Below are 26,328 nucleotides of genomic sequence, written 5' to 3' on the forward strand. Positions count from 1 at the left end.
GTGGGTAGGTAGGTACCCAAGTGATGCAATGATGGCAAAACAGTTATGAATTATAACTCCACAATATGAGAGATTCCTGATGATGTATTAAGACTATAATGCGTTTAGGGCTAAAGCCTCAGGCTGCGAGAAAGTTTAGACTATGTATAAGTTAAGTGCAAATGCATCATTAATACACTGAGAATAAGTAACATTAGTCTTCTCCTTTGGGTGAAGCGTTACTTATTCGAAGTAGTGCAATATCATGGAAACTTGTTGTGAAGGTATTCACAATATGAGATATAACTTAAAACGATGCCGCCTTTTCAAATATTTTGCTAATTTAGAATTGGCTGTGTATTAATGATGCATTGCACTTAACTTATACATAGTCTAGACTTTCTTGCAGCCTGAGGCTTTAGCCCTAAACGCATTATAGTCTTAATACATCATATACCCATCACGCATCTCTCATATTGTGGAGTTATACTTCATAACTGTTTTGTCATCATTGCATCACTTGGATACCTACCCTCTCACTGAAGAAGGGCCAAATAGCCCTGAAACGGCATCAGGGGGAGCCTGATGATGTCCGGAGTTTCCAAGAATAGGTAACAACAGTCCTTCTCCACTGGGGAAGCGTTGCCTGTTCGAGGAGTTTGGGTTTTTGAGTGGTGTGAGTTGAAGGAGTTACTGTCCCTTTCATTCTTCTACACCGTTTCTTTTCTTCTTCCACTCCTACTATTACTTTCCCTCTTACCTTTTTGCTTTTCTAAGTCTAATAGGGACAAGTGGATAGTCGAGTTATTATCCCACAAATATAAAAAATAGCCCTGAAACGGCACCACGTTGATGTCCAGAGTTTCCAAGAATAGGTAACAACAGCCTTCTCCACTGGGGAAGTGTTGCCTATTCGAGGAGTTACTGTCCCTTTCATTCTTCTACACCGTTTCTTTTCCTCTTCCACTCCTACTATTACTTTTCCTCTTACCTTTTTGCTTTTCTAAGTCGAATAGGGACAACTGGATAGTCAAGTTATTATCCCACACATATACAAAATAGCCCTGAAACGTGCCGTCTGGGTGGTGGTATCCACTGCGAATAAGTTACATTAGCCTTCTCCTTTGGGTGAAGCGTTACTTATTAGAAGTAGTGCAATATCATGACAACTCATGAAGGCATTCACAATATGAGATATAACTTAAAATGATGCCGCCTTTACAAATATTTTGCTAATTTAGAATTGGCTGTGTATTGATGATGCATTTGCATTTAACTTATACATAGTCTAGACTTTCTCGCAGCCTGAGGCTTTAGTCCTAAATGCATTATAGACTTAAGATCACCACAAACATTCCAAGAAAGGTCATGTTATTTAATTGCACTCAGGGTCTTGGACATACTTTTCATATACCATATTTCCCCATGTATGAGATGCACCTTTTGGGGTATAAAAACTGGGGTCGTCTTATACAGTGGTTGTAGATTTTTTTTTACTTGCATTTCGTGCTTGTTGTCTTTGCGCTCATTGTTTCGCACTTGTTACCAGTATATTAAGTTACGTTTTGCCACGTTCTGCCCAGAAATGGCTCAGAAAAGATTTTCGTACAGTGCTGAATTCAAGTTAAAAGTGAATGGAAATCGTGCTGCTGAACATAAGTTTGGTCCTCCTCCAACTGAGAAAGCAATCCGAGACTGGCTACGGGAAGAAAACCTACTGAAAACGTCACAGCAGAAGGCCATTAGAGGCAAGTCAGCAAAATGGCCTGATTTAGAGAGGGAATTGAAGATATGGATTGAGGAGCAAAGGACAATTGGAATTCCTGTGTCCACAAAGATGGTTCAGCATGGGGCAAGAAGAATTGCTGATGTAAAGGAAGGTACTGATTTCAAAGGAGGACACAACTGGTGCTTCAGGTTCATGAAACGGAATGGACTAAGCATGCATACACGCACCAGACTTGCCCAAAAGATGCCTGAAAGCTATGAGCAGAAGGTCCTTGAATTTCATCGTTTTGTCATTCAATGTCGGAAGACACATCAGTTTGAGTTGGGACAGATTGCAAATATGGACAAAGTCCCCCCTTCAATTTGATGTCCCAAGTAACAGAACTGTTGATAAGAAGGGGGTGAAAACTAACTGTGAAGACAAGTGGACATGAAAAGAGCCATTATACAGTTGTTCTAGCATGTTGTGCCGACGGAACCAAGTTGCCTCCTATGCTGATTTTCAAACGCAAAACAATGCCAAAAGAAGACATTCCTCGAGGAGTGATTGTCCACGGTCATGACAAGGGTTGGATGGATCAGGATGGGATGGGATGGGATGAAGATCTGGTTTGAGAAAGTTTGGAGCAGGAGACCAGGTGGGCTCTTACGCAAACCTGCCCTATTGGTGCTTGATCAGTTCAGGGCACACACAACAAAAAATACAAAGAAGATTGCTGCAGAGCAAAAAACAAAACTTTCCGTCATACCTGGAGGCTTGACATCCCAGCTCCAACCAATTGATGTCAGCATTCACAAACCCTTCAGAGCTGCCATGAGAGGCGCCTCTGTAGCTAGGTAGGCAAGAGCAGCAGTGCGTAGCACACGCTTCTTGATTAGACCAGGGTTCGAGCCCGTGCCTACCAAATACGGAGGATGCGGAAAGGTCAGGGAATGATCACCGCATATCCCCAGAGCAATATGGCCTTAGTTGCTAATGCTCCTAAAAACCAAATAACAACAACAACAGCTGCCATGAGAGACGAATGGAACCAATGGATGAAGTCTTCTGGGGACAATTTGACACCAGCAGGAAGAGTGAAGAAACCAACTATAGGAGAAGTTTGTACCTGGGTGAAAAGATCCTCGGATAATATCAAGATTGAGATCGTTGTCAAGTCATTTAAGAAGTGTGGCATTTCAAATGCCATAGATGGAACTGAGGACGAGGCAATATATGAAGAGTGATTCATCTTCAGACACAGATGAGGACAAGCTAATGGATGGGAGTTTTGACAGTGATGAGTTGTATGAATTTTATGATGAACAAAACTTGAGTTCAATAACTTTATGTAATACATTTTTTTTCAAATTTCGGGCCCCAAAATTAAGGTGCATCTTATACATGGGGAAATACGGTACTTTTTTCAAGCCAACAGCATGAACTAGAGGAACTGATGGGACTGCATTTATATTGTACAGCAAAACTGATTTTAAATTAATTTTGAGGTATTAATACATATACACCATTCAACATTAGGACTGTGTTCAGAGGCAGGACTGGATCAAATTATTCATACATGGGGAAAAATTATAGCAGCCACATACTAATGTTTATGGCCATATTGTGAAGAAGTGTGTTGGGGGGGGGAATTACAAATAAGTAGAGTAATTATCGATCATTAATTTTTTAATGAATTTTTAATATAAATCACAATTATTTAAAAAAAAAAAGAAAATATTTTTTCATTATTCTACAATAAACATAAATAAATGGACAGCTTCACAACCATAAAGATAAAGCTTATTTTGTTATAATGTAAATCTTTTCACAAATAATGAACATAAATGAAAATTATACAGATCACATTTAAATAACTAGGTATAATAATTCACAGATAAATACATTATTTATAAAATAGAAAAGAAAATATGTTATGTTATTTTAGTTAAAAAAATTTATGTTAAAATATTTCGTAGAAATTTATTGTTTATTAGCATTAGCATTAGCATTAGTAGAGGCATTTGATGCAAGAAAGCAAGCTTATGCAGCATCAGCCGAAAAAAAAAAAAAAAAAAAAAACCCACTTCCACTTCACCCCTCTGTTCGTTCAAAATACCTGTCCAGCTGAGCCTTAAACTTATTTAGGCCATCAACCTCCACCACAAGGGATGGAAGTCTGTTCCACCAACCAACCACCCGCTGGCTAAAGGCAAATTTCCGCACGTCTATCCTACATCTGTCTTTCCTCAATTTGAATTTATGCCCTCTCAGGTGATTTTTCTGAGCTAGAGGAAGAATCCCATCAGCATTGAGCATGCTTAAACCATTCAAGGCTTTATACACCTCTATCAGATCACCTCGCTGGTGCCTAGTCTCCAGACTCTGTAATTTGCAAAACTTAAGCCTTTCTTCGTAAGAGCACCCCCTTTGTTCCATTCACTAATCTTGTTGCCCTTCTCTGTACTCGTTCCAGCAGCTCTACATCCTTCTTGAAATGAGGCCTCCAGACCTGTATACAGTACTCTAGGTGTGGCCTGACCATTGCCTTATACAATGGAATAATCACCTCCTGATCCCTGCTGGAAAAATTCCTGTATATCATTGACAATACTCCATGAGCTACTCTTGCAGCCCGTCTGCACTGCTCAGAGAACTTCATATCTGCCTGCACAACCACCCCCAAATCCCTTTCATTCTCTACCACTGTCAGTGTAGTAGGACAGAGTTGATACGTTGCTCTGGGGTTGCTGTTTCCCATGTGTAGTACTTTACATTTGTCAATGTTAAACTTCATTTGCCACCTCTCAGCCCATCTGCTCAACCTTTCCAGATCCTGTTGCAGCAGCATAGTGTCAGTAGTGTCCATGACAACCCTGCCAACCTTTGTATCATCTGCAAACTTGGACATTAAGCTTGATATACCATCATCAATATCATTTATAAATACAGAAAACAACAATGGACCCAACACTGAGCCCTGAGGGACTCCACTAATAACATCAGTCCACGATGAGCAGTGTCCATTGATTACCACTCTCTGTCTTCTCCCCCTCAACCACCCCTTTATCCATAGCAGCAATTTGCCTCCAATGTCACACTGCTCCAATTTGTGTAGCAGTCTTCCATGTGCAACAGTATCAAAAGCCTTTCTAAGATCCAAGTATATAATATCAAAGTTATTCCCTGCATCCAGCTCTTTTGTGACTGCATCATAGTAGCCAATCAAGTTGGTCAGGCAAGACTTCCCCTTAACAAAACCATGCTGTGTCTGAGCTATAACTGAAGTCTTGTCTAAATGATCCTGCAGTGCTTCTTTAACCAGTGCCTCCATTAATTTTCCTGGAACAGAAGTTAAGCTCACAGGTCTATAATTACTTGTTTCAGCCTTTGATCCTCCTTTGTGAATTGGGGTCACATTTGCACATTTCCAGTCCATGGGTACCTCCCCTGAGTCCAAGGAAGCTCTCATAACTATGGCTAAGGGTTTGCTTACTTCCTTTGCTGCCTCCTTTAATATAACTGGATAGATCCCATCCACCCTGGGTGCCTTTCTTGTGTTTATCTTCAACAGTTTCTCCTCCACTTTACTCCCAGTTATTTCAAGATTCTGTAGCTTACTGCTAGAGTTGAATACACCTCTGGCATTCCCCTTGCTGAATAACTCCTCGTGTGAATGTCGATGCAAAATATTCATTTAGTTTGTTAGCTACCTGAGCAGGATCATCAACAGTTGACCCATCAATATCAAGTGGACCAATCTGATTCATCCCCTTCCTTCTAGAGTTTACATAAGTAAAGAACTCTTTGCTGTTTTTCTTTGCATCCCTTGCCAAGGATTTCTCATAATCTGCCTTCGCCTGCCTAACCTTTGTAACTTGGTTGCATATCAACTTGTATCTATCATAGGCTTCTGTGTCATGTGTTAATTTGTAAGTATCCCATGCATTTTTCTTCTCTGCCATATGCCTCATTAGTTCATCTGACATCCATTTTGGCCTAAACCTTGAACAATATTTCTTAGTTGGTATGTAAAGCCTAGTAGCTTCCAAGATAAGTTCTTTGAATGCTTCCCATTTTGAATTTGCTGTTGGTAACATCATCAGTTGGTCCCACTGTATAGAATTTAAATACTGTCTCAGTCCATCGTAGTCGCCTTTACGGAAGCAATAACCCTTCCCTTTACCCCTAATGGTAGTTACCTCTTTCAGTAAATCCCACTTCAGCACACTGTGATCACTGCCACCTAGTGGTTCATTTATCTGCAGATTCTTAATGCATGAAGAATCACTGCTGATAATCAAATCAAGAGTATTACTCCCTCTAGTTGCCTCCCGAACATGCTGATGTAGAAAACAATCATCCAATAAATCCACAAAAGCCCTGCTAGTGTGTGAGTAACCAGCCCCCAAATTCCAGTCAATATCTGGGAAATTAAAATCTCCCATTATAAGACTCTCTGATTTACTGGCCCACTCTATTTCCCTGTACAGTTCCTTATTATACTCATCAGAGTCATTAGGCCTATAGCACACTCCTACTCTCAATTTTGATCTCCCAATGCTTATGTCACACCAAACTGACTCAACACTGCACTGTCCAGTGATGTCGACTGGCTTCACTTCCTTGGTTTTTATGTGTTTCTTAACTAATAGCATAACCCCTCCCCCCTTCCTATCCTGTCTATCCTTTCTGTAGACGTTGTACTCCCCAAATTGCAGTTCTGCATCCCTTATATCTGTGTGACACCACGTCTCTGATATCCCAACAATATCTGCCTTTGATGTTTTGAACAATACCTCAAATTCATCTAATTTATTTACTAAACTCCTAGTATTGGTGTACACGCAAGTATACCTGCACCTGTTTCTATTCTTAGCTACCCTAACACAACCCATGTGTTTACTTGTACCACAATGGCTCCCAGCAGTCTCTGAAATACCATGCATCTTGTTTTTCAGGCTTCTGCTCATTCTAATAGAAGCAGTGCAAGAATCTCTTTCACCTCTGCCAGTGGCTACTGTCAATCTATTGGTCTTTGTCTCCCCCCAAGCTAGCAGTTTTCCGACCCACCTAACACTGCCTCGATAACATCAGCAAATATTCTTGCACCCTTTCTATTTAAGTGTATCCCATCCCTGTAGAAGCAATCTCTCCTGTTAACAAGTACAGTCCAGGCTGAAAAAAATTCTACCCCTTGAGCCTTGCACAATCTTTCCAGGGCCGAATTGATCGACAAGGCTCTCATCATATACTCCCTCCTATCGTGTCTGGGCAGAATTGCAGACACTTTCAAATTCAACCCTAATTCTCGGTTTTTGTTCAACAGTTTATCACAATATTAATTTCAATGTGTGCACTCTTAAGTATCACACTTTTAACTTTACACACCAACTGCTAAATTAAACTAAAATTTACAGTTTTCGGGTGTAAGTTTATATAGATTCTCGAATCCACGGGTGGTCCAATTAACACGAATTAAGAGCTAAAGGGGTTACATCCCACAATCAGTGATGTCCATAAAACCTATATAATCATCTCTCCCACATACTGTACAAAGACGTCACACTTGCCATAACCACGCCACAGTTATACTACCCTGTATGAATATGTATAGTAGCCAAGACAGCAACCTGGTGGTGCAGTTTTTATCAAACAAACTCTTAACAGCATTGATGCGACTACTATACAGGCAAACAAAACATTTCCAAATGACTTAACTCATATATTACTGTGGATAAGAAAGATCCATATTTTTCTTATTATGATTTTTTTGTATTTAGTTTTCATATATTAGTCAACAAATAGAATGTATCGGAGGGCAGAGTTTAATGTTGAAAATCATACTAGCCTCTAGGCTGGTATGCCTCTGGTCGACTGGATGCCATGTAGATGGCATCCAGTTGACTGGATGTCAATAGATGCCATAAGACTTACCAGGTTTCCTTGGTAAGTCTTATGGTCAGACAGGCATTGAACACAATCAGTCCGCCTCTGATTGTGTTTAATACCTAGTTCATCATTCAGAAGACACTAATATCTTTACAGAAACACATCCCGTCATCAATAATGAAATATTTTGAAAACACTTTGTGATGTTTTTGATATACAGGCAGTTTTCGCTATACGAGTTCCCGGGTTTGCGAGTTTTTTTTTCCCAAGTGCCAGCAAATTGGAAAATATGAACATTAATTGCAAAAAAAAACGAATGTTAAACATTCATAAATACTGCATTCCAAACCACGTGCATATCTGTACAATACTGTGTACCTCGCTTTACGATATTAATCAGTTCCAGAGACACCATCGTATCTCGTTAAAATACCGTAATATGAACCCAATAACACATTGTTTTTTGGTAATTCATTTCAAGATCTCGGAAGTTGAAATTTTCACTGTATAACTAAGCTATTTATCTCTTATCATTTTTAAGGTCACAAGCGTGACCTTAAGGCCAAATAAAAGGTCCCGAGCATGGTTTGTTAATTGTATTTGTTACCAATTCAAATCATTAAAATGCACTACACTTTCATCGTTATCATATGCCCCGTCATAAGAACCAATTTTGAACGGCTTTGTGATATTTTTATAAAGCACATTTTGGAGATCACGACCATAAAACAATAAATACAATTTTCACTTTCTGGTTTATTGGGCTTTTCTGTTACTGCAAGCAATTATAAACGGGTAGTAAACTCAATCTTCTTGCATTTGCAAAAATACCGATAGCTGGAATTGTGTGGTTTTTTGCGTTATTATGGTGAAATGTGTTTCCCCTTTACTGAAATCTTCAATTGTACAAAAAACAAATAAATTTTCAGAATCTTCTCTTCATTCCTTTTTTTTTTTAAAATTTGTAAACTTGTTACTCCACGTGAATCGTGTTAGTTGCAATTTGTGTGTGCCGTTAAAAAATGCTTATGCATGCAATTGTGAAATTTATAATTAAAAGAGAAGTTTACCTTGGAAACAAACGTCCCTCGAAACATTTCTGAAGAAGACGACTCCTTGTGCAACAAACCAACAAGTGTGCATTTAGTCGATGATGATGAAGAATAAACATTCTTTAACATTTGTAAGTCGTAAATAATTTCTCTATTATTATAATTTGCTTGATTTTGCAGGCTACATTTTCATTTCTTTCGATAAATCAATCATTGTTTAAACATAAACTAATTAGCTAATTAATTTCATTGTTGAGAACGAACCCCTATTTTTAACCTTATGTCTATGGGAAATAAATTCCCGCTTTACAAGTGCACGCTAGGAATGAATTAACTCGTAAAGTCGAGAACTATCTGTACTATAATTTTAGTTACTGCTTCAAGTGACTTCCACTTGTAACCTGGAACCCAGGAGTTCTACTTGCTTTTTAGATAAGTTTAAATAACCAACTAAGTCATTCAATTATTCTTCCTTATTTAAATGTAGTACGTTATAATTTCTGATTGTTAGTCCAAATCTGTTGAAGTGATGATCCAGCATGGCCTTACCTATCATCCTCTGTGCATCACATTACATGCTCATGTGACTGTTAAACTCCCTAAGGCAGCGGTTCTCAAACTTTCTGAGCCCACGCCTCCCTTGACCTGTAAAATTTTCCCAGGCCTCCCTTGAAGTAAAGCATCTATAATTGTGTATTAACATTTTAATATGTTAATACAATAATTATTAATACTACATGAAATAATAAGCATCTGTAGTTCTAAATTACTAACGATTATTATCAATAAGTAATCACGCCAAAAACAATAAAAAACACAATCGCACACCGCTGAAACCATATTTTCAACCATGCAGCTAATGCTATGCTATGCAATCTACCTATATATGTCATATAGGTAGATTGCACTAAATTATATATATTACATTACATCACATCAATCATAATTCATCAAACCATTTTAGCAAAATATAATATTTATCTCATGTTTATATCGAAGTTAGAGTGATATAGGTGGTGGTAAATGCTTTAAAAAATAGGTTATAAAATTTAATGTTATTTATGAAAGTTTATTTATATGTATATATTTTTTTAATTTATATATGTTATGTTATGAAAATTACATTTTTGTTAAACTTTTCGCGCCTCCTTTTGCACTAGTCCGTGCCTCCCAGTTTAGAAATCGCTGCCCTAAGGAGACCATGTTAAATGACCTTGTGCCTTATATTGTTTTTTGGTCAACTGGCATGTATATTTGTTAGAGTAAGTACTTTAAACAAGTTTTTAATGTTGGCCCTTTGGCTCAGAATTTCTTTTTGATAGATTTTCTCTCTCCAGTTACCATTTGAGAGGAGGAACCAGGTCTGGTGCCACTGTTAGTTTTAAAGAGACTTATAAGGTTTTATAAGAGACACTAGAGACGGTCATGTTCAAACAACTCGGCATTCTTGTGGGCCTATATGAGAGCTTGAAGGACAGGGTGGATGCCCTCGAAGAAACTAAATTGAGGGGCCCATCAGGCTCTCAGCTGCCCACATCAACGCCAGAGCTTGCACTTGGGCATCGCGTGACACAGAGGCAACCCCCAAGGCAGAATGCGCTGGTCCCGAAGGAACTAGTAGTTGTTGGTGACTCTATTGTCAGGGAAACGGGGAACATGCTTTGTAAAAAAGATAGGTGGAACAGGACCGGGTATGTCTGCTAGGGGCAAAGGTTGATGACGTTGTAGAGCGAATATCATCTTTTAAGGGCACAAAAGGTGATATAGTTGTACACGTTGGCACTAATAATATTAAGAGTAGGAGACCGGCAGAATTACTTAACAAGTACAGGTCACTGCTGAACAAAAGCCGAGAATTAGGGTTGAATTTGAAAGTGTCTGCAATTCTGCCCAGACACGATAGGAGGGAGTATATGATGAGAGCCTTGTCGATCAATTCGGCCCTGGAAAGATTGTGCAAGGCTCAAGGGGTAGAATTTTTTTCAGCCTGGACTGTACTTGTTAACAGGAGAGATTGCTTCTACAGGGATGGGATACACTTAAATAGAAAGGGTGCAAGAATATTTGCTGATGCTATCGAGGCAGTGTTAGGTGGGTCGGAAAACTGCTAGCTTGGGGGGAGACAAAGACCAATAGATTGACAGTAGCCACTGGCAGAGGTGAAAGAGATTCTTGCACTGCTTCTATTAGAATGAGCAGAAGCCTGAAAAACAAGATGCATGGTATTTCAGAGACTGCTGGGAGCCATTGCGGTACAAGTAAACACATGGGTTGTGTTGAGGTAGCTAAGAATAGAAACAGGTGCAGGTATACTTGTGTGTACACCAATGCTAGGAGTTTAGTAAATAAATTTGATGAATTTGAGGTATTGCTCAAAACATCAAAGGCAGATATTGTTGGGATATCAGAGACGTGGTGTCACACAGATATAAGGGATGCAGAACTGCAATTTGGGGAGTACAACGTCTACAGAAAGGATAGACAGGATAGGAAGGGGGGAGGGGTTATGCTATTAGTTAAGAAACACATAAAAACCAAGGAAGTGAAGCCAGTCGACATCGCTGGACAGTGCAGTGTTGAGTCAGTTTGGTGTGACATAAGCATTGGGAGATCAAAATTGAGAGTAGGAGTGTGCTATAGGCCTAATGACTCTGATGAGTATAATAAGGAACTGTACGGGGAAATAGAGTGGGCCAGTAAATCAGAGAGTCTTATAATGGGAGATTTTAATTTCCCAGATATTGACTGGAATTTGGGGGCTGGTTACTCACGCACTAGCAGGGCTTTTGTGGATTTATTGGATGATTGTTTTCTACATCAGCATGTTCGGGAGGCAACTAGAGGGAGTAATACTCTTGATTTGATTATCAGCAGTGATTCTTCATGCATTAAGAATCTGCAGATAAATGAACCACTAGGTGGCAGTGATCACAGTGTGCTGAAGTGGGATTTACTGAAAGAGGTAACTACCATTAGGGGTAAAGGGAAGGGTTATTGCTTCCGTAAAGGCGACTACGATGGACTGAGACAGTATTTAAATTCTATACAGTGGGACCAACTGATGATGTTACCAACAGCAAATTCAAAATGGGAAGCATTCAAAGAACTTATCTTGGAAGCTACTAGGCTTTACATACCAACTAAAAAATATTGTTCAAGGTTTAGGCCAAAATGGATGTCAGATGAACTAATGAGGCATATGGCAGAGAAGAAAAATGCATGGGATACTTACAAATTAACACATGACACAGAAACCTATGATAGATACAAGTTGATATGCAACCAAGTTACAAAGGAGGTTAGGCAGGCGAAGGCAGATTACGAGAAATCCTTGGCAAGGGATGCAAAGAAAAACAGCAAAGAGTTCTTTACTTATGTAAACTCTAGAAGGAAGGGGATGAATCAGATTGGTCCACTTGATATTGATGGGTCAACTGTTGATGATCCTGCTCAGGTAGCTAACAAACTAAATGAATATTTTGCATCGACATTCACACATGAGGAGTTATTCAGCAAGGGGAATGCCAGAGGTGTATTCAACTCTAGCAGTAAGCTACAGAATCTTGAAATAACTGGGAGTAAAGTGGAGGAGAAACTGTTGAAGATAAACACAAGAAAGGCATCCGGGGTGGATGGGATCTATCCAGTTATATTAAAGGAGGCAGCAAAGGAAGTAAGCAAACCCTTAGCCATAATTATGAGAGCTTCCTTGGACTCAGGGGAGGTACCCATAGACTGGAAATGTGCAAATGTGACCCCAATTCACAAAGGAGGATCAAAGGCTGACACAAGTAATTATAGACCTGTGAGCTTAACTTCTGTTCCAGGAAAATTAATGGAGGCACTGGTTAAAGAAGCACTGCAGGATCATTTAGACAAGACTTCAGTTATAGCTCAGACACAGCATGGTTTTGTTAAGGGGAAGTCTTGCCTGACCAACTTGATTGGATACTATGATGCAGTCACAAAAGAACTGGATGCAGGGAATAACTTTGATATTATATACTTGGATCTTAGAAAGGCTTTTGATACTGTTGCACATGGAAGACTGCTACACAAATTGGAGCAGTGTGACATTGGAGGCAAATTGCTGCTATGGATAAAGGGGTGGTTGAGGGGGAGAAGACAGAGAGTGGTAATCAATGGACACTGCTCATCGTGGACTAATGTTATTAGTGGAGTCCCTCAGGGCTCAGTGTTGGGTCCATTATTGTTTTCTGTATTTATAAATGATATTGATGATGGTATATCAAGCTTAATGTCCAAGTTTGCAGACGATACAAAGGTTGGCAGGGTTGTCAAGGACACTACTGACACTATGCTGCTGCAACAGGATCTGGAAAGGTTGAGCAGATGGGCTGAGAGGTGGAAAATGAAGTTTAACATTGACAAATGTAAAGTACTACACATGGGAAACAGCAACCCCAGAGCAACGTATCAACTCTGTGCTACTACATTGACAGTGGTAGAGAATGAAAGGGACTTGGGGGTGGTTGTGCAGGCAGATATGAAGTTCTCTGAGCAGTGCAGACGGGCTGCAAGAGTAGCTCATGGAGTATTGTCAATGATATACAGGAATTTTTCCAGCAGGGATAAGGAGGTGATTATTCCATTGTATAAGGCAATGGTCAGGCCACACCTAGAGTACTGTATACAGGTCTGGAGGCCTCATTTCAAGAAGGATGTAGAGCTGCTGGAACGAGTACAGAGAAGGGCAACAAGATTAGTGAATGGAACAAAGGGGTGCTCTTACGAAGAAAGGCTTAAGTTTTGCAAATTACAGTGTCTGGAGACTAGGCACCAGCGAGGTGATCTGATAGAGGTGTATAAAGCCTTGAATGGTTTAAGCATGCTCAATGCTGATGGGATTCTTCCTCTAGCTCAGAAAAATCACCTGAGAGGGCATAAATTCAAATTGAGGAAAGACAGATGTAGGATAGACGTGCGGAAATTTGCCTTTAGCCAGCGGGTGGTTGGTTGGTGGAACAGACTTCCATCCCTTGTGGTGGAAGTTGATAGCCTAAATAAGTTTAAGGCTCAGCTGGACAGGTATTTTGAACGAACAGAGGGGTGAAGTGGAAGTGGGTTTTTTTTTTTTTTTTTTTTGGCTGATGCTGCATAAGCTTGCTTTCTTGCATCAAATGCCTCTACTAATGCTAAATGCTAATGCTAGTAATACATCAAGTACCTGAAGTTACATAGTTCCAGTGCATTGTGTCTAAGTTCATGGACTGGTATGAGCATTCTACAAGCTGAAAAACAAAATAATGCGGTGAAAACTTCGCTCCTCTGCCTCAGATTGGATAACTACAACTCTAAATGAAGAGCCCTTTAAAGAATTTCTCCAGCTGACTAGACCTTTCTAAATTAGTGACAAGTGAGGTGGTCAAGTCTGGTGCTTGAACTTTAAAAGAATTAGGTAATCCTAATGTGGATTTTGGACATACATGTCAGGTTGGATTCGAAGGTTAGCTGCAGACACTATTGTGTGCTTGCGTGCACATGCATGTGCACATACATATTCTGTTTACATCTAATATTGATAATGAATACAATTATTAACTATATTTAGCAGTCACATGAGCTTTAATCATAGTAAACTCAAATGTATGTGGCTACTGTACTCCCACCTTGAGTACTGTATACAGGTTGGGGATCCCAAACCTGTATAACAGTGATCAAGTAAAGGTGCTTTAATGTATCACTGAATAATAAATGATTTTATCATGGTGTGTAGAGAGTATGGGTAACAAATATCGATATTTATAAATAATGCCCATGAATAAAATGACTTGTTAAAATCTTGATATAATTTAACATATGTATGACTATTGAGTATTATTACATTCCAAAAATTCTGATGGTATTCTCATTTCATAAGGCAGCCAACATGCTGAAAATGTGCTCAGTATTAAATAAATTTCAACATCTGCAGTAAGCAAAGTAAGAAACCTCCAAGTGAACATCTTAGATGTTTTGTATTCACTTTAGCTAAGTTTATATTTTCTTGTTGGTTTCTTATCTTGGACAACCACTGATCCACTTCAGCTCATACTGCATGTTTGTGCTAAGCATGCTAGTGATTTAAACCCTTAGGCCATACCTTGTTTGCTGTTAAGAAAACTTCACAACTTCTGCAGCAAGGGTGATATTCAATACTCTAGTGTTTCACATGTTTTTTTGTAAATATGTAAAAAAAAAAAAATTCTAAGGATTATGGTGTTTTCTTCAGAAACCATTTCTAGTACAATTTTTCTTTCGATATGTTGAATGACAGACATACGTGAGAGCTGATTAAATTTAAAAGTGTAAAATAAAATGCCAAACACATGCAGAGATTATACTTAATCTTTAGTTTAATGAAATTGAATAGATGCACTTAAGTAAATTTCTTGAGATAGATTATACAAGCACAAATTCTCAACATTTCAGAGTTTCTTTGATTTTCCTTTGCAAGACAAAAAGGAAAGAAATGAAGAAAACTTTAATTAATTATTATCTAGTTATTACAAAATCAAATGTAGTAACCACAACAATAATTAATTTCACTTTACAAGTTTTTTTTTTTTTTTTTTAATGACATATAAAGTTATCATCTGAAGGCATTAAATGGCAGGGTATTGCCTTGGAACACTGTGATGCATCTCGCTAGGCTGTGCCTTAACATACAGAAAAATATTGTGAAAACATTAAACAGAAGGTTGCTACATGCAACAATCTTCTAAAAAACTGACAAACTCAAAATGGGGTGCACAGCCTAATACCTTAAGAACAACTCTCTTGGCATTATGCTACTGAGTTGTTGAATATGCCAGCCCAGTGTGGTGCCACTCCACACAGCAAAGAAGGTAAATGTACAACTGAATGACAGTTGCCTTCTGATAATTGTCTGCTTAAAGGCTACTCCAGTTAAAAGAAGCTATACACCCTTCTTGATATTGCCCCGAAAGATGTGAGAAACAGGCAAGCACCAAACTACAAAAATTGGTGGATAATCCATTACATCCAATGTTCGAACAACAACCTGTTCAAAGACTGAAATCAATCAAGACTGAAATTGCTTACCACACCATTCTTGGCCTGCATTGCCAAATGGAGAGCTAGAAGTGAACAAACTCAAGATTGGATGGCTCCCACAAGAAAAATCCCCCCCATCCCCCGACATCAGTACAGGCGGAAAGTTTGGTGGTCACTCAACCTCTTAGACCTGGTGTGGGTAAATCCAGATCCACAGACAATTTGAAGAAATGGGGTATCCAACTCCAGATTTCAACTCTGTGTAAATGTGAAGCTGACAAAAAAACATCTCATCAACTGCCCCTTTGCCCCTACAACCTGCTCAACCTCTTGGAGGCAACAGAGAATGCTATTGAAGTGGCCAGCTTCTGGACAGAAATTGTGTCAAGAACTACATCCAAACATTTTATTTGATGTGTTGCTATATATTTTTATGCTATTTAGCTATTTGTTTTTTGGATTTTTTTTAACTATGTCTATGAATGTTACCATATTTGCTTCCTGTACGTTCCAAAATGAAATAAATAAATAAAATAAATTTTCTGTTTATACTCCGGCACAACAACCAAGTCAGTAGAGTTTACAATAAATCGTCAATACAAATATTTATCGTAAGGGTGATGTATGGAAAGTGGACTGACCAATATTTTACTCTAGTGTTGTGGAGGAGATGGGGGGGGGTTATGTTGTGAAAAGGTTGCTTAAATCTAATAACTTGTTTAATTTGCTTAAATCTAATAACAATACTCTAACCAAGCCCAGTATAATTCAAAAAAATTTTTGATTTGTTATTGTTATTTGGTTTTTAGGAGCATTAGCAACTAAGGTCATATTGCTCCGGGGATATGTGGTGCTCATTCCCTGACCTTTCCGCATTACCCTAACACTAAAGACATTACACTAAAGGTATAAAAAATTTGGCACCTTGTAAAATTTAAATTAATTGTTGCTGCCATTACTACACTGGATTTTGTAATTAGTCTTCATTTCTTTCCTTTTTATGGCCTCGACTGAAAAGGGAGTTCCAAAACTGACAAAATTTGTGCTTGTACAAAAATTCCTGAAACTAAAGTTTCAAGAACTTTCTTAAAAGTTTTATTCAATTACATTAACTAAAGATTAAGCATAATCACTACATGAGCTTGATATATCATTCATTACTTCAGAATTTAATTTTTATATTTCTACAACTGTAACTGCAATATACAGTCGGACCTCTCTTTAACGAACTTCCATATAGCGAAATTTTCTATGTAGCGAACTTTAATTTCCCCTTGGTCATTACATTGAAAATAGTTTCCATATAACAAAGAAAATTTACATATAACGAACTAATTTCAAGAGACCTCGGTGCGCATAGTTCGCACCTCTGGCCTTTAGGCAATAAAGCTGATCCTGTAGAAAACACGAATTAAGAGCTAAAAGGATTAAGCATTAATCCCCTTTAGCTTTTAATAGCTAAAAGCTTTAATTCCACGAATAAGAGCTAAAACATTTTACAATTTAATGGTGCCTGTAAAACCCTGCAGGAGAAAACTGGCCAACCACGGCGCAGGATAGAAAAAGATGGAAGTTTGGGAGAGGCCTTTGCTCAGCAATGGCTAAAAAGAAGTAAAACCCATACAACTTATACACTATACTATGCCGAGAAATCCTGCTGGTCAGTTGTCCACAACCATTGGGCAAAGATTAAGGCATATTCCCGACGTGGGCATTGGTTCTGGTCAACCTATTTTCTACCGTAAGCATTCTATTAGAGAATTAGAAGAGAGTGATTTTCCTTTATCTTGGAAATTCATCTGTTGTTTCGAAGAAATGAGTCATCCACACTTTCACTAAATTTCACCTGTCTCTGTTTACATGGTAACTATAAGTGGTGGTCCTTAATTTCAGCTTTGTTTTAACTGCTGTGCAAGTAACCTTACAGTGTCTAAGAGGAAATCCTAGAGTGTAGTGTGAAAAAGTGGAAGTGCTTAATAGTGTAGATTGGGACATTAAAAAAGAAGAAATTGCTTTAAAATTCGATATCCCTGCCAGTAGTGTGTCAAACATTCTGAAAAACCCTGTCTCGATTCTCAAACTGTTTGAGAAAATGGGACCCAGTCGGAAGCATGCGAAATTATGTCTGTATGAAGTTGATTTGAGACCAAAACATGCCAATATCAGGGCTATTAATAAAAGAAAAGGCTATGGAGTATGCACCTTTTCTGAGGCACAAAACATTCCACGCCAGTTCTAGTTCTGGTTGGCTGGACAAATTTAAAGAGTGTCATGGCTTTCTCGAAAAAGTTATTTCTGATGAAAGTGGAGTTGCAATCGAAGAAGACTATATATACCCAATGGAAAGAAACAGTTTTGAAAAAAATTATGTCTGACATATTCAACGTTGAAGAAACGACATCTATTTTTTAAATGTTTGCCAAACAAGACACTGACTTTTAAAGGTGATAAATGTTTGGTATTAAAAATAGAAGAGAATTACACTCTTGGTTACAAATATGGCTATTAATGAAAAACTGAAGCTTTTGGTAATAGGCAAAAGTAAATAACCCCGATTTTTCAAAGGAGTAAAGTCATTAGAGTTGGACTACAACTACAACAAAAAACCTTGAATGACAAGTGAAATTTCTGAGCAGTGGATTTTAAATTTTGATAGAAAGATGACGAAAGAAAACAGAAAAATCGCGTTGATTGTCAACAACTGCCCTGCCCACCTTCACTCGGTAATTTCAAAATTTACAAGTGTGAAGCTTGTTTTCTTCCTTCTGAATAATTCGTCTTAACTGCAGCCAATGGACCAAGGCATTATCAAGAATTTGAAAATGCACTATCGAAGGTGCATACCAAAAAAAATTATACAGTCAGTCCTTGTATAACACATGTTTACACTACACAAATTTGATCATACATGATTTTTTAATAGGGGAATGATATCGTATATAACACGAACCGAATTCGCTTATGCATGATTCACCTTTGTGTTTACAAGAAATGGCAGTAGAACATGGAATCACCCCAACCGAACACAACACGATAGGAATGAAGAGAAGATTCTGAAAATGTATTTGTTTTTCATCAGTGAAGGGGAAATGCATTTCACCATAAGAACGTAAAAACCCACACAATTCCAGCTATCATATTATCGCAAATGCAATTAGATTGAGTTTACTAGCAGAAACGCAACTGAAAATTATTTTTATTGTTTTATGGTAGTAACCCCCAGAAATGTGCTTTAGTAAAATGTGAGCTAGTGAGGTGTTAATAGTGTCTCTGCCTTTACAGTGTTGTTTATCAGTTGCTACACTTGCACAGTGTTTATGTGTATCAAACGTGCCTCCTCATTTTGTAATTGTGTTTTATTCCCTAAAAATGAGTAAAATTCTTAAAATGTGTGAAGAGGAAGCATCCTGGTGAAGGCACTACAGATTCAGAGAGAAAAAGAAAAGCAATATCGATAGACAGAGGCAGACTGGATCAAAAATTCTTACCCGGGGAAAATTGTAGCGGCCTCATACTAGCGTTTATGGCCAAAATCACACTGGCCTCTGGCCCACTGGGGTTTCTCCAGTAAGGCCAGTCCACCTCTATCGATAGAGAAAAAAAAAAAAAATGAAATTGTGAAGTACTTTGAGTGGAATAAACGAACATGTGATATTGCATGTGCTACAGGCCTAAAGGAGGCAATGCTGAGAAATAGAAATAATGCAGAGAAAATGAAAACAACTTTCATAGCAGGAACAAACAACTCAAAGCGTGTTTTTTTTTTTTTTTTTTGGCTGATGTTATATAAACTTGCTACCTTGCATTATGTGCCTCCTTTGCTAATGCTAAAAATCCATTAGATCAAGACACAAAGAATTGGAAGAGTTGGAATGGCTGCCATCTGTTTGGTAGAAAATCAAACAAAGAACAAGTTTGCTTACGATAGAAGCAAAAGCATTAGCAATATTTTATTAAGTAACAGTCATAATAAAATATGTAATAAGTATTTTATTACGATTATTTATTTGTGTTTGGTAATGTTTTGGTTACAAATGTGTGTTCGATCTTGGGTGGTTGGCACCTAACCCTATTTTTCCCATAAGGCATGTTGTTTATATTGCACGATTTTGCATTGCACGAGGGTTTCTATGAACACAACTATCGTGCTATACGAGGACTCACTGTACTGAGAATAGAAACCAACAAACCTATAGATTCTGTTATAGATTTGTGGATGTGCATATCAGAGTTGGTGCAAGTGTGGAGTAAAGATGTGATGGAAACAATGATTAAAAATTGTTTCACAAAAACAGGTTTTCTAAAATGCTAATTAACAGAGATGAGAGGGATGAACTACTAGAAGACATTTTGAGCACCCTTGGGAAGAGTTCCAAGCGAGGTTTGATCAGTGGAGAAATTGTTCTTGAGAAATTTTTAGGAGTTGATAATGATGTCATAGTAGCTGAATATCCGAGTAACTCCAACATTTTGGAGTATATTTAAAGAACTAGTAACGATATCGACAATGAGTTTGATGAAAATGAGGGCAATGTTAAACCTTCGAAACAAATGTTGGCAGTGGGAAGAAAAAGTAACAGAAAATATACCTGAGCGCTTAAAGTTTAAATAAATGAGAAAATTTTTATGAATGGTGTACAGTAGAATCCAGTGTACAACAAAAAATAACCACATATTTTACATAATTCTTAAAAGTGTACTAATAAATTGTGGGCATCATGTAAGTAGTCATAGTCATTTCTTAATATGTATGCATTAATAAATTGTTTTAAAATGTTAGAAAATTTATTTATTCCCATCTTTTACTAAATTTCTGAATTTACAGCATTTTTCATTGTTGAAGAGGTCATATTTCTTTATAATGAAATTTCTGTATAATGAATTTTTCAAGGGAATGATCGATTTCATTATATAGAGGTCAAACTGTATATTAATTGACTCCAAATAAAATCTTAAATAGAAAATAAAGAAAAATCGATTGATTTACAATTGGTTTTCACCTCTACATAGTTTTATTACATAGTTTTAAACCTCTACATAGTTTTATTTCTATATTTAAAACAATAATTTACCTGTTAGCCATATCATCATCTTCACCACCCCAACCCCAAAATTCATTAGAAAAGCCGTTAAGTAATTCCATATGTTTTCTATTGATCGCACTAACTCCTCCAAAAATGTCTTTATATGGAAGTCTAACAATAAACAGAGAAAAACGATATTAATACAAATACACATAATATATTTTTATTATGTAAAACTTTACTGTAAGGAAATTTATGGTAACATTTTATTTAGACAATTCAGAGTGCAAACTTAAAATTTTAATTAACTTGCAAAACTGGTTAATACTCATAACTGGAAGTGAGACACATGGATACAGTGCTTCTTTTTAAATGTTAGTGGAGTATCACTTGTTCAACAGATGAAAACAGAAAATACCACTATATATAACCCTGCTCTGCATATTTTGATGTTTCCAACAGTTCATGATGTTCACATACAGCTTTTTTATAAATAGTAAAGTAAGAATTTTTTCCTTAGATAAATATTCCATATATGTGCAATATGTGTGTTACTTCCTTTGTGATTGACAGGTATATATACTTTTAAAAATATCCAGACTTGAAGACAGATCATGACAAATCATGAAGCTAATAAATATGAGGGTGTTTCTTCTGCATTCAGTTCTTTTATGTTGCAGTCATGCTAACTAGTATCTGCTTTTAATGTGATTTTTATATTCTGTCTTTGACAATGACAACTTGTGATTTTTTTTTTTTTTTTTTTTTTGATTTGGTAGTTGTTGGCGCATTGGCTTCTGTGGCCATATTGCACCTCCCAAGGTTTTTGCAGTACTTTGATCCAAGCCCGAGGCGGGAATCGAACCCGCGACCTTTGGGTTGCTGGGCAGGTACTTGACCCACTCGGCTAGCCCGGTCGGCACTTGTGATTGTGTGAACAGTCCAAATGTATTTTGTTATTTTTGCAGTATGTTATGGTGAAACAAAGGCAAGATACAACATTATTTGGGAAAAATGTATATGCCAAATATTTTGGAATTAATTAGGTAACCAAAAGTTGGATCCTCCATAAAATGTGCCATACATGTGTGGAGGGCTTGCAATTGAGGAAATGTGGTAAAAAGAGAACCATAACATATCTATTTCATGGTCTGGAGAGAACCTCAGGATCATATCAATGACCGCTACTTTTGTTCTGTAAATGTAGCAGGTTAAAACATGAAGAACAAGCAGAACATTGTATACCCCAACAACACTATTTCAACTGTAAGGCTAGTACCCTATGTATCTGAACTATCGATACCACCTCCACCAGTTTTCCTTTTAACACATGCCATCAGATCTAGAGGATGATGTAAACTATTGTGATAATTTTAACACAATAGTTTAATGGGTTTTTTTTTTTTTTTTTTTGTTATTTGTTGGCGCATCGGCTTCTGTGGCCATAATGCACCTCCCAAGGTTTTTGCACTACTCTTATCCATGCCTGAGGTGGGATTCGAACCCGCGACCTTTGGGTTGCTAAGCAGGCACTTTACCCACCCGGCTAGCCCGGTCGGCAATAGTTTAATGTAAACTATTGTGAAGATTTTAATCCACCCAAAAAGTCTGCAGACTTTAGGATTAAGACATTCAAGAATTTTCTGGCCCCAGGAAGAGTCATTTCACAGATCAGACATCGCGAAAGAGAATTGGTTCTCCATTTTTACAAAGCATGCTGAATGATATACTGCAACAGCATTCCTGCAGTTATGAACAAAGTTGGAATTTTCTACTAACTAACAGAGTTGAGGCTATTGACTAATTGAAGTAAAGCCTCAAAGGAGTTCTCCTCATGCATCCATTCTGTAGCACATACAGAATGCTAAAAATAAAACTACAAAAATATTAAGCTTCTTTGGAAAAAATTCAGTATAAGGATCATGGTTGGCTTGTATGAAGAGAATTTAAAGTTCTTAGTCTGCTTTAGCCAACAAATTGGAATAGTCAGCAATAGATCATTGGGAAAGAAATGTGTGGCCACCAAGGCAGTCTCTGACAAAGTTCAGAAGAGCCACTAGTAGATCAAAACAAAGTACTATCATCTCCGCTGCATATAAAGCTACATTTAATGAAATAGTTGATCCAAGCCCTGAATAAAGTAGGAAATTGTTTAAACTATGTTTGTGCTAAAATCCCATTGCTTACATAAAAAAACAAAAAAGGAAATTTTGTCAAATCTCAAATCTGCAAGCTGCTGCTAGACTCTGTATTTGAAGAATCCATGAACCAAATTGAAAGGGACACTGACTTTAAAAATGAATGTAATTTTTTGTGAAACAATACACACTTAGATTATGAGATGGTTATGAGTGACGTGCTGGAGAATTTCAGAAAACTAGGCTGTAATATGAGCATTAATGTACAGTTTGTGCACTTTCATCTCAACAATTTCCCAGAAAATTTAGGTAGCTTAAGTGAAAATCAGGGAGAAGATTCAGACAAGACTTCCCCTTAAACTCATGCTGTGTATGTGTGAACTGTAACTGCAGACTTGTCTAGATGATCCTGTTTTGCTTCTTTAACCAGTAATTCCATCATTATTTTCTGTGGAATAAAAGTTAAACTAACAGGTCTGTAATTACCTGTGTCACCTTCTGATCCCCTTTGTGAATTGGGGACACATTTGCACATCCTCCAGTCCATGGAGACTTCCCCTGAGTCCAAGGAAGCTTCCATAATTATGGCTAAGGGTTTGGTTACTTCCTTTGCCATCTCCTTTAATATAACTGGATAGATCCCATCCACCCCCAAGGTGCCTTTCTTATGTTTAATTTCAACAATTTGTCCTCCACTTCTCTCTCGGTTATTGCAAAATCATTTAGCTCCCTGTCAGAGTTTGAGAAGCTTCTGGCTCCACTTCCCTACAGGCTTCTTCATATGTGAATGTAGATGCAAAATACTCATTCAGTTTGTCAGCCACTTCAGCAGATTTAACAACAATCGAACCATCAATGTCAAGTGAACCAATCTAATTCATCCCCTTCCTTCTAGAGCTTACATACGTAAAGAAGTCTTTGCTGTTTTTCTTTGCATCCTTTGCCAGAGATTTGTTGTAATCAGTCTTTGCTTGCCTAACCTCCTTTTTAACTTGATTACAGACTAGCTTATATCTACCATAGTCTTCAGCGTCACCTGATAATTTATATGCATTTTTGTTCTCTGCCATGAGTCTCATTAGTTCATCTACCATTAATTTAGGCCTAAACCTTGAACAGTATTTCTTAGTTGGTATGAAAATCCTAGTAGTTTCCAAGATTACTTTCATGAATACAATATTGTGCAAATAGGACAAGAGCATGTCTGCCAGGAGCTTAAGTAAATGATGTCAAGCACCTATCATCTTTTAAAGGCACAAAGGCACTAATATTAAGAGAAGGTGAGGATTTAATTAAGAAGTACAGAGTAATGCTGATAAAGAAGTTGCAAGTTAGAACTGAAAGCGTCTGCAATCCTGCATAGACATAAGGAAGGAGTACACGGGGAAACGGCCTTGTCAATCAATTCAGCCAGGAAGAGACTGTTTTTACAGGGATGAGATACACCTAAATAAAATGAGAGCAAGAATATTAGCTGATACTACTGAAGTAATGTTAGATTGGTCGGAAAACTGCTAGCCTGAGGGTTATACAGACTAACATATTAACAGAAGTCTCAAAAGATGAAAGTGATTCTTGCACTACTTGTATCAGAATGTGCAGCAGCCTGTAAAGCACAGTGTTGGGGATTTCAAGACCTGCTGGAAGTCTGTAGAACAAGCAAGTATACATGAACTGGTTACAAAAAGTAAAAACAGTTACCTGTATAAATTTCATGTACATTACTAATGCTAGGGAGCATAATAAATAAATTTGATTAATTTGAAGTAATAATCAAATTGTCAAATGCAGACACTGGAGAGCATATTAGAGACATGGTGTCACTCAGATATCAGGGATTCAGAATTTATATAAGGGGGAGTATAATGTGTACAGAAAGGACAAACAGGGAAAGAGGAGGGTATTCTCTTAGTTAAGAAGCACACAAAATCTAAGACAGTGCATCCAGCAGACACAGGTGGCCAATACAATGTTGAATCAGTCTGGTGTGACATAAATACTGGGAAATCAAAATTAAGGGAAGAAATGTGTTATTGGCCTAATCACTATAGAGTAAAACTGTAGAGACCTATAGAGTGGACCATTATAACCAGAATGTCTTGTAATGGGACTTTAACTTTCCAGATACTGACTGAATCTTGTGGATTGGACACTCACATGGTAGCCAGGTTTTTGTGGATTTATTGGATGATTGTTCCCTACACTAGCATATTAGTGCGACAAGAGAAAGCAATATTCTGATCTGATTATCAAGCAGCAATCCTTCACACAAAGAATCTGGAGATAAAAGACAAGACCGACTAGGTGGTGGTGATCACAATATACTGATGTGAGATTTATTTAAAGATGTGACTACTGTTGTCGAAGGCAAGGTAATGGGCTTTTGCTTTCGTAAAGGTAACTACAGCAGTCTGATACAGTTTTTAAATTCTATTCAATGGTACCAACTGATGAACTTACCAACAGCAAATTGTAAATGGGAAGCATTCAGTGATGTTACAGTAGCAGCTACTTGGCAGCAACTAAGAAATACAGTTCAAGGCATATATCTAAACAGATGTCAGATGAACTAAAATGGCAGGAAAGAAAAATGCATATAATGCATATAAATTATCAGGTGATACAGATGCCTACAGCAAAAATAAACTAGTCTGCAACCAAATAATAAAGGTGGTTAGGCAGATTAAGAGAAGTCTCTGGCAAAGAATGTAAAGAAAATCAGCAAAGACCTCTCTGCTTATGTAAACAGTAGAAGGAAGAGGTTGAACCACATTGGTTCACTAGATATGAATGAATTAACTGTTGATGATCCTGTGCAGGTTGTGGACAAGCCAAATGGGTATTTTGTATCTATATTCACACAAGCTTTTTTTTTTTTTATGGTTGGAGTACTAGAAATTAGTCAAATTCTAATAGAGAGCTGAATGATTTTGTGATAATTGAGAGGAAAGCAGACGAGAAATTGTTGAAGCTAAATGTAAAAAATGCAGCTCAGGTGGATGGAAGTATCTAACCATATTAAAGGAGGCAACTGGTCTTGCACTAGTGTTATTAGCAGAGTTCCCCAGGATTCAGTGCTGAGCCCGTTGTTGTTTTCTACATTTATTAATGAAAGCATAACAAGCTTAATATCTAAATTTGCAAATGATAAGAAGGCTTTTAGGCAGTTAATGACAGTAATCAAGGTACGTAACATTTTGTAACATCTAGACAAATTAGGTAGATGGGCTGAGAAGTGACAATTGATATTCGATATTGACAAATGCAAGGTACAAAGCTTTTGATGCTGTTGCACATGGAAGACTACTGTACAAATTGGAGCAGAATGGTATTAAGGGCAAGTTGCTACAATGGATTGTAGCAATGGGTGGTTGAGAGGGAGAAGACAAAGGGTGGTAATCAATGGGCACTGCTCTTCATGGACTAATGTTATTAGTGAAGTTCCACAGGGTTCGGCGTTGGGCCCACTGTTGTTTTGTATATTTATCAATGATATTGATGAAGGGATATCAGGCTTA

At 37.6% G+C, this 26,328-nt stretch overlaps 1 protein-coding gene across 3 annotated transcripts in view; it reads right to left on the reverse strand.

Annotated features, from left to right (window-relative positions):
• Positions 1-26,328, reverse strand: part of LOC150091327 (beta-1,4-N-acetylgalactosaminyltransferase bre-4-like) — a 334,677-nt gene that overhangs the window by 15,873 nt on the left and 292,476 nt on the right. For all 3 annotated transcript variants that reach the window (XM_090383216.1, XM_090383209.1, XM_090383223.1), the window contains one exon: positions 20,721-20,843. In XM_090383216.1, coding sequence (XP_090239342.1) covers positions 20,721-20,843 — 123 coding nt within the window. The remainder of the gene's footprint in view (positions 1-20,720; positions 20,844-26,328) is intronic.

The sequence above is a fragment of the Mastigoproctus giganteus genome, chromosome 1 (assembly GCF_048544385.1).
Source record: "Mastigoproctus giganteus isolate SK-2022 chromosome 1, ASM4854438v1, whole genome shotgun sequence".
Taxonomy (NCBI): domain Eukaryota; kingdom Metazoa; phylum Arthropoda; class Arachnida; order Uropygi; family Thelyphonidae; genus Mastigoproctus; species Mastigoproctus giganteus.